At 42.7% G+C, this 16,820-nt stretch overlaps 1 protein-coding gene across 2 annotated transcripts in view; it reads left to right on the forward strand.

The window, feature by feature from the left end:
* Positions 1-323: 323 nt before the first annotated feature.
* The window catches only part of DENND1B (DENN domain containing 1B), a 168,878-nt gene continuing 152,381 nt past the window's right edge, over positions 324-16,820 (forward strand). For both annotated transcript variants that reach the window (XM_081914845.1, XM_081914846.1), the window contains exons 1-2: positions 324-775; positions 5,916-5,980. In XM_081914845.1, coding sequence (XP_081770971.1) covers positions 759-775; positions 5,916-5,980 — 82 coding nt within the window. In that variant the 5' untranslated portion in view covers positions 324-758. The remainder of the gene's footprint in view (positions 776-5,915; positions 5,981-16,820) is intronic.

Consider the following 16,820-nt stretch of genomic DNA (forward strand, 5'->3'; position numbering starts at 1 on the left):
CTCTTCCACCCTTCGAGAGGGAAATTATCAGGCCCAGGGAAACAAGGCCGGGCGCAAGCAGCGATTCGAACCCAGATCTCGCGCGCCGTGGACTGTGTCCCTTGACGTGGACGGTTGCCAACTTCCCTCCAAAAAAAAGGGGCTGTTCAGCACAGTCGGCGGCGAGTCCTCCTCCTCCTGCGCTATAAAAGTGCAACTTTCTGGTTCCCGCGGGCCGGGCAGCCGGTGGCCCCAAAAGGCCCGCCGGAGCGCGCCTGCCCCGCGTCAGTTGGCAACCTCCCTCAGTCGCTGCACTACTACTACTACTACTACTATTACTACTGTGGCTTCTCCTCGCCTCACGCCAGGCCAGGGCAGCCTCAGCCCCGGGACGCGTCTCTCGTCCGGGCTTCCTGCTTCCCGCCAGGTGCCGGCGAAGCCGCGACAGGAACTGGGAGAGAGACGCCTCTGAGGGGAGAGAGAGGGAGGCGCCGCCGCCGCTGCTGCTCTGGCTGCCGACGAAGCGAGCGAGAGGCCGCCGGCGGCCACCTTCGGCCCGGACGCCCCCGGGAACCTGGGCCGGCCTCCGCCCCGGGGCCTAGAGCCAGCGAGAGAGCGCCGAGCAGGGAGGAGGGCCGAGGAGACCCTCGCGCCCCTTTTCCCGCCTCCTCCTCCGCCCAGGCCGGGCCGGCGCCCGCCTCGCGTCTCCTCCGCGCCGGGGGTGGTGGTGGTGGTGCTGCCGCCCTCCTCCTCCTCCGAGGCGCCCCCGAGATGCGACCATGGACTGCCGGATCAAGTGAGTGGACGCGGCGGCGGCGGCGGGGAGGGCGAGGCGCCGAGGCCGGGAGGGAGGAGGAGGAAGGGGTCGCTGCTACTGGAGCCACTGCTGAGGGGACGCCGGGGGAGGCTAGGCCGCGAAGCCTTCCCCCCTCGCTCGCCCCACACCTCAGCCCCACTGCCAGCAGGAGAGAGAGAGAGAAGCCGCGGAGGAAAGACCTTCGCCCCCCCCCCGCCTCCGTCTGCGCAGGTCAGGGTCAGCAGCCCCCCCTTACCTGGATGGCGCAAAGGCCACCTGCACGCCCTCCATCTCCCCCCCATCCCGTCTTATTTATTTGCAACGATATACCTGCCATCAAGGAGCTCAAGGTGGTGCACCTGGTTCTGTCCCCCCCCCCACCTACAGCTCATCCTCACAACGACCCTGCGAGGCAGGTCAGAGGCTAAGTAAGAGATGCTGAGGGACGCAGGTGGCGCTGTGGGTTAAACCACAGAACCTAGGGCTTGCCAATCAGAAGGTCTGCGGTTCGAATCCCCGCAACGGGGTGAGCTCCCGTTGTGCCAACCTAGCAGTTCGAAAGCACGTCAAAAGTGCAAGTAGATAAATAGGTACCGCTCCGGCGGGAAGGTAAAGGGCGTTTCCGTGCGTTGCTCCGGTTCGCCAGAAGCGGCTTAGTCATGCTGGCCACATGACCTGAAAGCTGTACGCCGGCTCCCTCGGCCAATAAAGCGAGATGAGCACTGCCACCCCAGAATCGGTCACGACTGGACCTAATGGTCAGGGGTCCCTTTACCTTTACAAGATGGTGACTGGCCCAAGGTCACCCAAATGAGCTGCTGGGTGGGGGAGATTCGAACCCTGATCCCAACCTCCCCCCAGCACTCTGGCCATTTCAGCAGGCTTGGGAGTGTCCCACCCTTCAGCTGTAGATCTCAGCTGTAGATTTGCAGCATGAAAAAGCAAGGTAAAAATACAAAGTACCTAATAAAAAACAAGAACAAAACAAACCAATAACCCCCCAATATTATTCTTCCTTTTATGTATGTATAAACACTTCACAAACATCATAGGTAACTGAAGATTTCCACTGTCTTTTACACATCTGACAGCTTTAACTTAATTAAAAATGTCTCCTCCTCCTCCTGGGTCCTTTTAGACAGCAGCTTGACCTCTGCACAGTTCACCAGGTGACAGTGCTGTGAAAAGCTTCTCCCCCTGACTTTCAGGAACTAAGCAGCTGCTAAAGGTAGAAGAGCAGGCTAGGGTGGAGGATGTTTTGAAGTTGGCAACTCTACTGCCAGCCGGCATGGGGAACCCCTCCCTCAGCATCTCCAGTGCACATTTTCAGCCTCCTTATGAACATCTGGCACTCAGACTCCTATACCTTACTGGAGGAGTCCTCCTCCTCTCTTCTATCTCCCTCCCTGACTGTCAGCCACATATTTGACAGGAACTGGGTGCTGCTTTAATTTCTGCGAAGATCATCATGCCTTTCCCTGAAGCCTGCATGTGGTTGGCTGAATATGCATGGCATATCATGGGAACCCTGCAGCCTGTCAAAACACTCATACTAGAGTCTATGAAATAGTGGTTTGGCATTGGGGGGCCCTGCAGTGGTATGGGGACCCCTCCCCAGTTGCAATAGAGGGCATTTTAGGGTTGTGGGGTATTAGTTTTGTAAATAAATTCCGGTGACTAGTCAAGATGTGAAAAGAAGATGCCAAAGAATTCCTAAATTGGTCTTTGTTTACTGTTTTGACATTGAATTGTAAGCCAATATACATTTTGACTGCATTAGCCAATTCTAAAGCAGATATATTTGCAAAGTGAATGATTGGGCTTTCCCCTCTTATTTGCAGTTAAAGCCTTGACCCTGTGAGACTTGCTGAACTTTAGGTTCCGAGTAGTTTTAAAGTGATAAGAAGTTTAACCTCCACTCTAACAAAGTGACAGTAATCTATTTATGATGAACCGTTTGGAATAGACCTGAAAGCCTGTCTGACATTTATTGCTCTGGGTTGACACTTTAAAATATGGTGTGAAGGACAAATAAACTTGAAAGGCCTTCTTGTGGAAGCAAATTTGTAGATATGCACAGCAGGAAGCACAAAAATTTACTACTATCATTTCAGAGACTGAATTGATGAGATGCTTATCTAGTTCCTGAGACAAGAAGTTGTGGTTACAGTTAGAGGGCCTGTTATGATAAAAAGTTTCTTATTTAGTCATTGTGGGTACCTCTGCTGTTAGAAGCAGACTGAACTGCCCAAATTTTATTGCAGCTGTTTTAGGAGGGATCCAAATTGGACACTCAAATAAGGCTACATTCCTATGCACACTTACCTGGGAGCAAGCTCCATTGAACTCATCGGGACTTATTTCTGAGTAAACATGCAGAGGATTGTATGGCAAATCATATTTTGTATGTGGATAGGCATGATAGTATTAATTCCCCACCCCAAATTGAAGTTGGGTATGTGTGTGTTGGAATTTTCAGGGGATTAAGGACTAAGAAGGTGGGCGCTTTTATTTTCTGTGAATTTTGGTTCAGGATGTACAGTACAATATTGTAGTAAAAAGAAGAAAAGGAAGTGTGTGATAGAAATGGCTCACAGTCACAACCATATTGTTCAATTTAGCTTGCATTTTACATCACACAAATTAAAATGATCTCTATGCATCCTTTTGGGTGTCTTTTCCCACTCTCCATTTGACCTTCTTGAGTGCAGCATGTACATCTTCAGTTGCTTCTACTACATCTGCTTTGACTTACGTACTTACTATTCAGTCACATGATCAAGAGAAGGTGACTGCTGACTCTGTATTTACCTGTTTTGTTCATCAGGGGCTACAAGGGCATGGTAACATATGCTATTTGAGAATCCATTATTACTTTTTAAAAAAATATCTTTTTATTTCTGACAATTTAAATTACAAATACAGAAAGAACATAAACATTAAAACAAAATTAGTACCTTCTTCAATATGAGCTTTTAGTTTGCTCATAGCTCCTCAGGTGTCATTCTGACATTTTTACCATTATCACTTAGAACCTAGCAAAATTATATCATAATTGGTATGTGTGTTAATATTTCAATTTCAGTTCAAATTTTCAGCTGATACCTGATTACCCCCCAAAATTAATTACAAAAAACAAAACAGAGAAAAGGAAAAAAAACCCCAAAGCGTTTCAAAGACAAACCCTATTAAAACTATAAAGTTTAAAGGGATACCTCTGCTCTATATATTGGAATCCAATAAGGAAGCAGATCAGCACAAGATTACGTGGCTCAGTTCTTGTTATGATGAATTAAAGAGTTCCTCTGTCTGATCCAAGATGGCAAACAAATCTTACATTTCTCTATGGGGCCTAACTTTGTTTCTTGTTTGTATTATTATTATTATTATTATTATTATCATTATTATCATTATTATCATTATTATTTTAAAAAAGTGGTTCAAAAAAGGCAGTGGTGAAATGGTCAAAATTCTTCCTACCTGAAGAGCGACTCTCCTTCCTTCAGTCTAACCCTTAGGTTCTGGATTCTGGTTTCTTGGTTTAAACAAATATTTCTTCATTAGTGAAGCTGCAGTGTAACTCTCTTTTGTTCTCTTACATTGGTTATTTTGGGTGCTGGTTTTCTGCTAATCCCCCCTCCAATGCACAGCCCTCTAGTGACTTTTATTCCTCTTGTAACTTCAGAGGAAACTTCTTTTTCTCTCTTCATCTACATGCTGTTCCTGTTCCTGAAATAATTACTGCTTGCTTGTATACTGGTTTCTCTGTTGTTATTAGTCGTGCTGAGCCCAGCATTCTTCTTGAAGAGGTTACGTGCATATGAAGTAAACTGCATTTGATAAGCACTTTTTAGCCAATAATCTCTGAAGTAATCATTTAGAATCCTGGCATTATCCCAAGTTTGCAAATAGCACATAGTTAATTCCCGGACCAATAAACTGGTTTGTGTAACTAGGATTGTTAAGTGAACACCAGACTGGCCCAAGGTCATGCAGTGAGACTGGGTTCATGGCTGAGTGAGGATTTAAACCCAGCTTTCTCTAGTCCAGATCTGTCTGCTTGGTACATTACACCGACTCCCAAAACATTTATATGACATTAGAAGGAAATACTGGTACTGTACTGTCATAAGAACTTGGGACGGAGTCTGCATGGGAAGCAATCGCTCCATGCTATTTTTTCAGAGCCATATTCACAACATGAAACCCACTCTGAAGCAGTTTAATCCTGAATGCTTTATTTATTTATACGGTTTCATTTATTTATAGCCCACCCTTCCACACATGGCCCCAGGGTGGGCTACATAAAATATCACCATTTCAAAACAATATGCAGTTAATGAAAGTTTAAAACCACAAAACTAAACAAAGTTACAAGAGCAGCAAAATAGCAGTACAACAATGTAGCGGGAGGGAAACCACCCACTCATCCAAAAAACCTGATGGCCCTTGTGTGGGAGAATGGTCCACAATCTGATGGCTTTAAATAGGGAGTGGTTTTCAGCCACTGAGCTCTCAGTTCTTTTTTCAGAAACAAGACATTCTTTGACTTTAAAAGTTTGATTTTTATTTCAGTGTTTTAATATGAGCTGGCTGATGTACAGGACTGTAAGGAAACATGCGAACAAGTTAGATAGATAACACATTTTTGAATACGTTGCCCCTCTGAAATAAGTAATCTCATATTTGTAGTTGCTTTTTTTGCTCACTATTGGGGGAGAAAAGTAATAATTTTTCTCAGAACATAAAAGCAAATGTTACTTCTGATTTGTGACAGGGTATCTGAGTCATTGCATTTGTCAGCCTCCATGTGGATTCACATGACTATTTTCCCCCAACATGAGCCTTCCTCCCATCACCCAGTGGTCAGATCCACGTGGAAAGATTGTGTATTACTTGAACACCACCTGTCCTGCAAGATTGAAAATTGTTTGTTGGACATGAATCTTGATGCAATTATGTGTGTATCTCATCATGGATTGATAGAGAGGAATATCTTTGTGATATGAGAAGGAGAACAATTTAAAGTCAACATGCAGTTGAATGTTAACCAAAAGCAGCGATAATACCCTTGTAATCAGATAGTTTGCATTCTTGTGTTGCATGCATAACTAATTAAATGTTTTGTTTTTACTTCCAGGGAAAATCCAGAGAGTACTTTTGATTTGGTGCTACAGGTAAAATGCCAGGCTTCTGAAAATGAAGGTAATATACTTTAGCCATTTGTATTCATCTATATAAATTAAAGGTGCAAAATATATGTTCAGGTTGTTTATTTCACATATCTTTTTAAACGTAGGAAATATATCGAAAGACATATGCTTAATTATTGCTTAAATTGGTTTTTTTATGACACTAGATTTTCAATAATAGGAAAATTAATTACAGCTTACTATGTTACATGTGTTTTATTTACCCCTATTATTGTTAGTTGCGACAAATATAATATTTAATTGGAGACATGCAGCTTACTTTAAGTTCATGCTTTAGCTTTTCTGACCTTTTTCAATTTGCACATTCTAATGAATTTAATAAGTTGTGTTTAGCAGTATGTATAATTAGAATGTTTTAAGCAGGTGATTTTTTCTTTGGCTATGCCCCTGTAAGTAGCCATGCTATTTCAGGACTGTACCATTTAAGGATAAAGGTAGGGAGCCATGTCTTCGTTTCTGGCATGCAGAATCATATAATTTGCTTGTGGAGAGTTAGCGTGTATGGGAGAGGCTGCTGGCTAGTGCTGATTTTCTACTTGGAATGAATTTTTCTTGAAGGAAAGTCGTCACATTTGCTGTCTTCCCTGCATCTTGAAATGGTACCATCCTGAGAGTGCTGTGTCATGTGATTTTTCTTTCCTAACTGTGTAAATCAGTTCTTTTTATTTGTTTGGTTCTTTCATTAGGCTTGGGGCACTGGGATAGCCTATTCCTTCCTTATTAATGACACCTCTGCAACTTGGGTTGTGAACAAACCTGTTAGGACTAAATTACTTGAGGCAGCAGATACTAGACTTTTTAGATAATACAGACATGAGAAAAATATACACAATATCTTGTTTCTAGCATGTCTGTGACAAATAAAATGAGGTCAAATGAAGATGCATGTTTCAAAAAGGAAACAGCATCTCTTCTACTGTTGACGGCTGCTTCTGGTCCACTCTGTATGACATGCTTAAACAGCCTCTTCAGAAATATGCTATGTGGTTTGCCTTCGTTTATGCGAGCACAAACTTTGAAAGTTTTTCTAGTGTTGTGGGAAGAAAATCAGTATGCCAAAGCAGAAGTGTTTTTGTGCCTTTATTCGGAGCTTTTGAAATGGTATCAACAGCACTGAGGTCTCTAGTCATTGAGCAATAGCAATGATCAGCTGTTGAAAATACTGCCATATAAGACATTGCCAAGATTTGTCATTTCCAACATTTGTTGTTTGCAATATTATGGGCTGCTTCTATACTGAATCTCAGCTGGTTTGTTTCACCCAGGTATTGTTGCCCTGTGGGTTGTTTTGTCTTTGGACTGCATCATTGTTCAGGTTATCATAGGCTGAACTTATTCATGCAATCGACTTGTCCCACACCCTGATCTGCTGTGTGCAACACCATTTCATGGTTCCTGTTGGGTTGCATTTCTTCCCAACACTGCATTTTGCTTTCGTTCTTTGAATGTGTTTCTGTTTCCTTACTTAAAGTTCACTCTTTGGTCCTCTATTCAGTTCCTTCTATACTTGACTCCTGATTCTATTCTCATTCTTGGTTAAAACAAACAATTTTCTGATCATGAGACTTTTTTTGTGTGCAGTCCAGTACTTTGTACTTCTCATATTAGATCTCTTAGAAAGCATCTAGGATATCTCAGCTTTTCTTTGTTTTTGTGTAGTCATTTTTTTTGATAATTCAGTTCTTCTTTTCTAGAATAATCACACTTGGCACTATGTGTATTTTATTTTTGTCCTTCATGCTTCTTGGATGAATGGGGCTGCTCTTGAAAACAGTCTGGAAACTTCAGTTGATCCAAAATGCTGCAGTAGGATTATTAACAGGCACTTTGCTTGGACTGTATCATGCAACAGTTGCTATGCTTTTCCTGGCTGGTTGGCCTGTCATCTGTGTGTGTGGCTTTTGTGGTGAACTCCATGTGCATATGTGTGTAAAACTGCTGGACTCCGCTGGATCCAGAATATATTGTTTGAGTTGGCAACCCCATATTATTCTGCTGGTTGCCAGTTAATTTCCAAGCGAAATTCAAAGGGCCAGAGCTGACCTTTTAGATTCCTCAATGGCTTGGGCCTTTATAAAAGGCCTTCTATATAAACTCCTACCACACTGGGCTGGTTTGACTGCAGTGCTAAGCAATAGTTTAGTGTTAATGGAATGAGTCTGAATGAACTGTGGGTTTGTTCATTTGCTCCTCTGATATGGCCATGAAGAGCAGATTGAAAGCTTCTGCTTTTGCTTTTAAACTAATCAGAGTTCCTTGTTAGCCTGAACTTGTGAAACTCTGATTACTTCAAACTCTTGTTAGTGAACAAGCCACAATAGATCGTGGCCTGTTTGAGTTAACCACAGTGTAAATTAACCACAGTTCCTTTGGCTTTGGAAGAAATAGTGAAATTGTATTTCGTCAAAAATGGAAGCAAAAGCGTGTAAGCCAGAGGCTTCTGCAGATGTAGTCACGTAGCTTTTAAGCATTATGTACCATTAAGACCATTTAAGTGGTTGCCAGGTACATTTTTTATCTGAGCTTACAATGACATTCTCTAGGAGTGGGGTTTCTTCGGTAGCTGTTTTGTGTGATACACTTCTTCATGAAGACTGCAGGGTGACCTCCATAAAGGTTGTTGGGAAGGACACCCAAGGCCTGTTTTGGCAGGGTAAAATTATTACGTTTGGTTTTTATCCAGTCCTGTCGTTTATCGTTTTAGTGACTTTCATTGGGACAGATCCAAAGTTTACCTTCCTCTGATGGAATAAGGAAACCATTGGATCAAACTCATTCTGGTTTTGGGACTAATAGTTCAGACTTCTTGATAATTTATTGTTGCAAGCTTTCTTTCAGGGCACTATGACTGGAAAGTGGGCTGTAACTGGGTGGGGAGGGGAAGGTGGAAAATATTCTTGAGCCAAGCCTTCTCAAGAGCGATATCCTTGTCTGTTTTCTTTGAATTTCATACCTGCCTTAGCTTCTGATCTGGTTACCACTTCTTTAATTTTTTTGTTAAGGTTTAACTTCCCTCACATGCTCCTGCAGCTGCCACCTTAGTTATTATTTGGGTCAGAGAGACGGATGCTTTTAGATGTCTCTTTTGTATGTGTTCCTCTGCCTTCCCCTTTTCATTTTGCCCTTTGTGTCTAGGTTGCTCTTTCATATGGTGAGAGTTGGGTAGTTACACTCTGCACTTTGGAGATAATCACTGTATGAGTTAGATTTTCATACCAGCCTTCCAGGCCACATCCTAGTCAATGTACTTTTAAATGAGAGGATTTGCTGGCAATAACAAGTAAACACTTTTTGAAAAGTCTTAATTATTTTCTTACAGGTGTAAGGTTCCACCCTGTATTACTTATTATCACTTCTGTCTGTGTTATATTTAATTTAGCTTGGTCTCAGGGCAGAGTCCTATCATAGTCTGTCAATTGTTGGTAGCACAGTATAATGAGGACACAGCATTATACTGGGAATACTATGAATTCATCTGACTGTTAAGGCAAAGTATGTGTAAATAATATTTTCAGCTTTGCAAGAGATTAGTTTGGTCATTTTTCTATCTTGAATTCACAAATTCAGCACATGCTTATTTCCTAAATAGGACCCGTTCAAGGTCAATATCACAGAATTGTAGGATTTGAAGGAGCTTAATGATAATCTGGGGCCATAGAGGAAAATTCACTTCCAAATAATTTTGATCTTCATCTTGTGTCCCAGGGCTTCAGCTGCATCCTTTTTACTACCATTCCCTCCCATCTTTGGATTTAATTCTGAATCAAATAAATTTTTAAAACTACCTGGTCTTTTTCAAATGACAAGTAAAACAGTGCCCTGCCTAGGGCTTTATCCATATGATAGAAAAATTTATTAAACTTTATTCCAGGATCACAGGAAACTCTTAAAAATGTAGTCCCAGTGCCACATATCAATGGTGGGTAGGGTCAGAGGGAAAGGTGGGCAGAGCACCTAAGGTGAATTTTACTTCTGTTCAGTAGGCTGCTTTCTACATGCACTCACAAATTCTTATCTGTGCTCCACCAAGGCAAGGAAGAAGCATGATCACAGTTCAAGAACAAGGGAACTGATGGGAGATGTGGCCTGGAAAGAGTCTCAAGGGCCAGACAGACAGGCCTGGAGGGTTGCATTTGGCCCCCAGGACTGATGTTCCACATCCCTCCACTAACAGGGTCCCTAATGTTGTATACTATAGGAAGGCACAGCTATGTATATTTGGTGAAGGTGGGGGACTTTCTGTTTGAGGTTGTGTGTTTAAAACCATAACTCTTTTATTTTCCCCCCACGTTCTGAACATTTCCCCCTACTCTGTCTTGATACTGATAACAGTCCTTCCTCTGACTAGCATTTTCTACCTTCAACTTAAATTAATAAATTTAACATAAAATGTAGTGAATTATACAGTTACTTGGTCTGTTGCAGGTCTAGCCTTAAATAGATTTTCATGCTAGGATAATCTTTTGAATATGTCATACTTAGAAATGAGACCCATTCACCCTCTGTGCCTGCACCCTTTTCTTCTTTATGAAAGAGATTTGTATTTTAAATGGGCTTTCTTCTTTGCATCCCATCTGCTCACTGTGCTTGATCTTGCTGTGAAGTTGGGGTTGAGTTTATGACATCACAGTCATAAGTGTTGCTGTAGAAAAATCAGAAGCAGAAAATTATGGTCTCCCTGCAAAGACTGAGCAGCAGGAAAGACTGGGCTAGGAGGCAAAAAGACCTTAATATGACCTATACAATTATCGGATTTTTGTTGGAAAATGTCCACTGGTGGAAATTTTCTAAATCTTTCTGTATTTCTTAAAAACCCTTTTGCTGAAGTATTTTTTTAAAAACAGTGTAATGCTGGCTTGTTATCTTGTAATTGATACGCATCTTCTGATAGGAGTCAGTTTATTCACATTAACACTTCTCTAGTTTGCAGTTGATAGGGACGCAGGTGGCGCTGTGGGTTAAAGCCTCAGCGCCTAGGACTTGCCGATCGAAAGGTCGGCGGTTCGAATCCCTGCGGCGGGGTGTGCTCCCGCTGCTCGGTCCCAGCGCCTGCCAACCCAGCAGTTCGAAAGCACCTCCGGGTGCAAGTAGATAAATAGGGACCGCTTACCAGCGGGAAGGTAAACGGCGTTTCCGTGTGCGGCTCTGGCTCGCCAGAGCAGCGATGTCACGCTAGCCACGTGACCCGGAAGTGTCTCCGGACAGCGCTGGCCCCTGGCCTCTTAAGTGAGATGGGCGCACAACCCCAGAGTCTGTCAAGACTGGCCCGTACGGGCAGGGGTACCTTTACCTTTACCTTTAGTTTGCAGTTGATGGAAAGGTTGTGTCGTGTTACTTCTTATATGTAATATTTGGGCATCAATGGCAATTTCTCCCCATCGTTGCTCAGATTTCCCTCCCACCTCTGATTACTGATGCCTTACCTCATCCAAAACCTTGCTTTGTGACTTCCTTCTCCCCCTGCCCGGCTGTCTGGTATGAGGCAGGTGTTCACATATGATAGGGCCTTTTTAGTAACTGAATCTGGGGTTTGGAACTCCAGTTCCCAGGAAGCCTGTTTAGCTTTGTTGCTCCTTGGTTTTTAGGCATATTGTGATTATGCTGTTATTTCGGGGGGGGGGGGGGCGGCTTTGGTGATTAAGCCAAGCCTGACTTGATGCTGAAAAATAAAATATATTTTCTGAGCTTCCTAGGAACTTTTGTATTAGCTTTTTAATATTATAAGCTGCCTTGGATCTTGAAGTGAGATAAAATAGACTAGAAGTATTCCTCAAAAAAGAAAACACGCGACTCTTCAAGCCAATTGCAGCTCACCAACTGTGTGTTGTAGGTGGCCACTTGCTTGACATGCCATCCCCACTCTCCTTTCAGAGAACTTTTCATTTTCAGTTGGTAGGCTGTTGTATATGGCTGCTGAGGTTGGTAGAAGCAGGTTGAAAAATATAGTTTGAGCAGACATTACATTTTTAAAAAATATATATTGTAAAATCATGTGGAGGCCTTAAAAAAGCAGAAATCCTAGTGTGTTATCACTAATATTATTAAGATTTGTCAGTTTCACATTGACAGCTTCTTCCACTTTTTGTTGTGTGATTGAGGAAGAAAGATGCCTGTCTACGACACTAGTCTTTGCTGGACCAGAAGGGAACCTGGTGCCTTCTGTTTAAGCCCACAGTAGGCACCACTTTTGGGTGGAGAGCAACTTCCTTGATGGTTTGGTTGCTAACCAAAACATTGGTTTCTTTCTAAGTGAGGTTTTCCAGCTCATATTGCAATTCAGTCTAATATTAGGAACATAGGAAGCTGTCTTATACAGAGTCAGACCATTTGTCCATCTAGCTCAGGATTTGCCAAACTTGGAACTCCAGCTGGTTTTTGACTACAACTCCCATCATCCCTAGCTGTCAGGAATGATGGGAATTGTAGTCCAAAAACAGTTGGAGACCCACATTTGGGAAACCTTGATCTAACACATTATTATCTACTCTCCATGGTCTCAGGCTTTTCTACCCCTGCCTGGAGATGGTGGGTATTGAACATTGGATCTTTTGCACATCAAGCATATGCTCTGTCACGGAGCTACAACCCTTCCCCAGAACTGGAAATATTGCTGGACCAAACTAATTTTGCAAGGCATACTACTGGTTACATTTCAATTTGTGTTGAGTCTTCACATACATCCTGGCCAAATCATTTCAGGCCACACCTGCAGGATGCTGCTGATAACTGCTTGCAAGTTGACAGCCCTTGGCTTTGTGGCTAATGCAGGTGAACATACAAAGGCATCAAGCAGATGGTTCTGCCCTATATATCTTGCTGAAAAAAGTATGTGGTATCTAAGACCAAGTAAAAGGAGACAAGTGCTCGGCAATTACTGCTGAACAACTGCTGGCTTCTTGTTAAGTTCAAGCTTTTGATTCAAGCATGTCTGAACCTTCATTTGAACTTTACTATTATTTAGTGGACTGTACATTGTAAGTGGGGAAGACTCTTTGACTCCGTTCCACTTTCTAGGCAGCCTTCTGGCTCAGTCTGTATGAGAACAGATGCCATAAAAGAATGACTGGCATCCTATATAGCAGCCTTTTCTCTTTGGCATAGTGCCAGTCACCATCCCTGCACTGCCATGGTGGGAAAGAGATATGGTCTCAGTGCTGGTACAGGGTGCATTGCACTGATGCAGTGCTTCAGAAGGCAGGATGTTAGCCAAGCCCTGCTGCAAGGAACGGCTTCCTGCCCATCAGCTGTTGAGTGAGGTAGTGCAGCATTAGAGAAAACTCATACAGTCCTTTTAAAACATTTTAAAACTTTTCTTCTGGACCTTTACCTTGAACCTTCTTCATTTGGTGGCTATAGAAGGGATTCTACTCAGGGCAGTCCCTCTGCCTCAAAGCACCACAAGCCCAGAGAGGCTGGGAAAGCCACACAGGGAAGACCTGCTGGAAAGCAGTTTTCCTGCCTCTTACCTCCGAGCGCATTAGCACAGCAGCAGCAGGGCCCCCACACGCCTTTTTCAAGCCAGCAAGCACCAGAGTCCTGCTCCTTCATAATCTATAGGGAAAATTCTCTTTGGGCTCCAGGGAGGGTCTCCTCACAAGCCACGAGGACTTTCCAGTACTGTATTGTGATGCTGAAGTTTGTAAGCAGACGGGAAGACTGAGAAAGGCTTTATGGTGACTTAAAAAGTATCCAGGATTCAGGCATGGAAGTCACATTTGGGTTTGTGCTGCTAAGTTGCGTCAAACAGAGATAGGCAGTGAGCAGTCGATGGGTCACATTTTGCAATCTGCAGCCCTTTGTTGAAATACTGGGAATTGTGCTCCTGTTTGGAGGGTGTTTTATTAGCAGGAATAATGACTGTGTTAATCAGTTAACCTTCTAACTTCTTAAGTTAAGAGGCCTCTGCAATCAATTATATATCTGAAAATGAATTCTTAGGCATCCAGACCTGAAAGTGAGGGAGATGTGTGTCAAGTGATTTCCTTGTTGTTGTGTGAGGGCCAGCTGGGATAGTACAGTGGTACCTCAGGTTACATACACTTCAGCTTACAGACTCCGCTAACCCAGGAATAGTACCTCAGGTTAAGAAATTTGCTTCAGGATGAGAACAGAAATTGTGCTCCGGCAGCGCGGCGGCAGCAGGAGGCCCCCATTAGCTAAAGTGGTGCTTCAGGTTAAGAACAGTTTCAGGTTAAGTACGGACCTCCGGAACGAATTAAGTACTTAACCCGAGGTACCACTGTGTTGATTACTAATTTCATTTAATAGGCTTAAAGAGTGTAATTTAGTAACATTGGTGGACTACTTTTGAAAAATCATCTTATGCTCTTAGAATTTTCCATTAAGTCTCAGAACAATAGTGTTAGCATGTTATTTTCCCTAAATGCTAACATTATGTTTCAAGTAGAATTTAGGTTGTTTGCATGCTGATACCTGGATGCACATTGTGGTTGTATGTTAATCTGTTCATTAGATAAACTTTTGATATCCTTGTAGGAGGTAGTCAACTAAGTTTTACTCAGAGTAGACCTGTTGAAACAATGGCCTTAACTTGCTCATGTTCATTAATTTCAGTGAGTCTGATTAAAACATAGTTGAACACCACCCTATATCTGTAGTGTAGGCAACTTAAAGCTAAATTAGGGATCATTTACTGTATATGAATTTGGTTCTCGGAATAGAAATGATGGGGGGGATGGTATAAATAATGAAGGAAATTTGATTATCCCCTTTGTGTTTTAAATTTAGGTGTACATCTTTGTTCTCCTTTGAGCAAACAGGAAGTTGTATGTGATCATCTCAACCACGTTTGCCTTAAATAGACAAATAGTGCCACAGTGTTGTCATAACAGTTGTGTGCTAAAGGCTCACTGAAACCACATTTCAGTTACAGAAGCTGATGTTTTAAATTTGTACATCTGATTCTGGACAATAACACCAGCTGTTAAAAGGAGATAGCCTTATTTAAATAATTTATAAACTGCCCACCACTCAAGAATATTGTGGTGGTATCCCTGAAAGAAACAGAAATAATATACAAAATTAGACCAATCAAAGTATGTTTGAAAAACCAGCATGAACATTATCAAATTATGCTACCATGTAAAAGCCTGGTTGAATAAAAAAGCCTGAAGGAGATGTCTAAAATAACAAATTGTTGATTTGATTACAAGTTCCAGGGAGGAGTGCATTGCAAAGTGTGGGTACCACACTAAAAGTTCTGGGTCTAGTACTTATTTTAACAAGTATTTTTGGGCATGTAGCAGAAGGGTTCAAGCAGGGTTGCGTGAAGAGGTGAACTTCCATGCAAACAGGTTCTAGGCCGCTTAGGGCTTTGTATATCAGCAGCAGCTTAGCCACAGCATTCTGCACCAGCTACAGCTTCTAGACCGGCCTTAACGGCAACCCCACATAGAGTACATTGCAGTACAGTGGTACCTCAGGTTATGAACTGAATTCGTTCTGGAAGTTTGTTCTTAACCTGAAACATTTCTTAACCTGAGGTACCACTTTCGCTAATGGGGTCTCCCGCTGCCGCCATGCGATTTCCGTTCTCATCCTGGGGCAAAGTTCGCAAGCTGAGGTACCACTTCCGGGTTAGTGGAGTTTGTAACCGAAAGCGTTTGTAACCCGAAGTGTTTGTAGCCCGAGGTACCACTGTAATTCAACCTCGAGGTTACCGATGCATGGATCACCATGGCCAAATTGTTCCTATCCAAGAATTCTTATAGTTGCCAATACTGATAGAAGGTGCTCCAAGCCACTGAGGCTATTTGGACTAGTGACAAAGATGAATCCAGGAATATCCCCAACCAATACATGATTCTCATGTGTGTGTGTGTGTGTGTGTGTGTTTCTCCCCAACCCTGTTTAGAACAGGCAATCAACTTATCTACCAGACCTAGGAACCACTCACCAGTCCACCACTGCATATCGGGACTGGTTTAAGATTTACACAACCTTTATGACTGACACACATACATACAGATGCTGAATATGTACACACAAGGCAATAGCCTACAAATTTGTTTTCAGACAGCAACCCCCTTTCTTTTTCCCAAGCTGTATAATCAGAAAAAGTTTTGAATTATCAATTTATTTTTGACAAGTAGAATACCACCCCTTCCAGTTATTCTGAAATAAGGTGGAAAGAAGGATAAAAGCCAGAAAAAAATAGGTGGAAATGAAGGAACAAACTCTGATGGCATGAAAGAATGAGACAGTTTTCGGAGGCTCTGGGAGCCACATAAAATGAGGTTGGGGGCTGCATGCAGACTACCTGCGCTCTGCCCAGCCATCACACACTCAGTTTCTGGGTCAAGCATTCTCAAACTTTGTTACTAAAGTGACAATTGCAACAATTAGTGGCCTGATTCTGATCATTTATTCATTCTCACCATGATCCTGTGAGATGCATATTAGACTGAATGATAGTGAGTAGCCCAAGGTAACCCAAATTATCTTCCTGGCTGAGTAAGGATTTTTTTTTTTAATGCAAAAGTAAGTCCTGCTGCTATCAAAAGACTCCCTTGCATACAAAGACTTGGTCCAAAGTGCTATTTTAGGTGCATCCAAGGGCATAGGCTTGCCTAGTTTTTTTTTTTTAATTTATTACTTTGAACAGCAAGCCACCATGTCATATCACAAACTGCCTTTGAACTCTCAGCTTCAAAAGTGTCTTGTGAGTTGGCATTGTTTACAAATTCAAAACCCCATTGGGCACACAAAGCTAGTTGTATGGTTCTTTGGGTCCTGGCTTTGTTCTTCTGGATATAGGAGCTGGACAAACCATTCAGCTAGCTGAAGATCTATTTTTTTTTTGCACAAACATG

Source organism: Podarcis melisellensis, assembly GCF_964234715.1.
Source record: "Podarcis melisellensis genome assembly, chromosome: 6".
Taxonomy (NCBI): Eukaryota; Metazoa; Chordata; class Lepidosauria; order Squamata; family Lacertidae; genus Podarcis; species Podarcis melisellensis.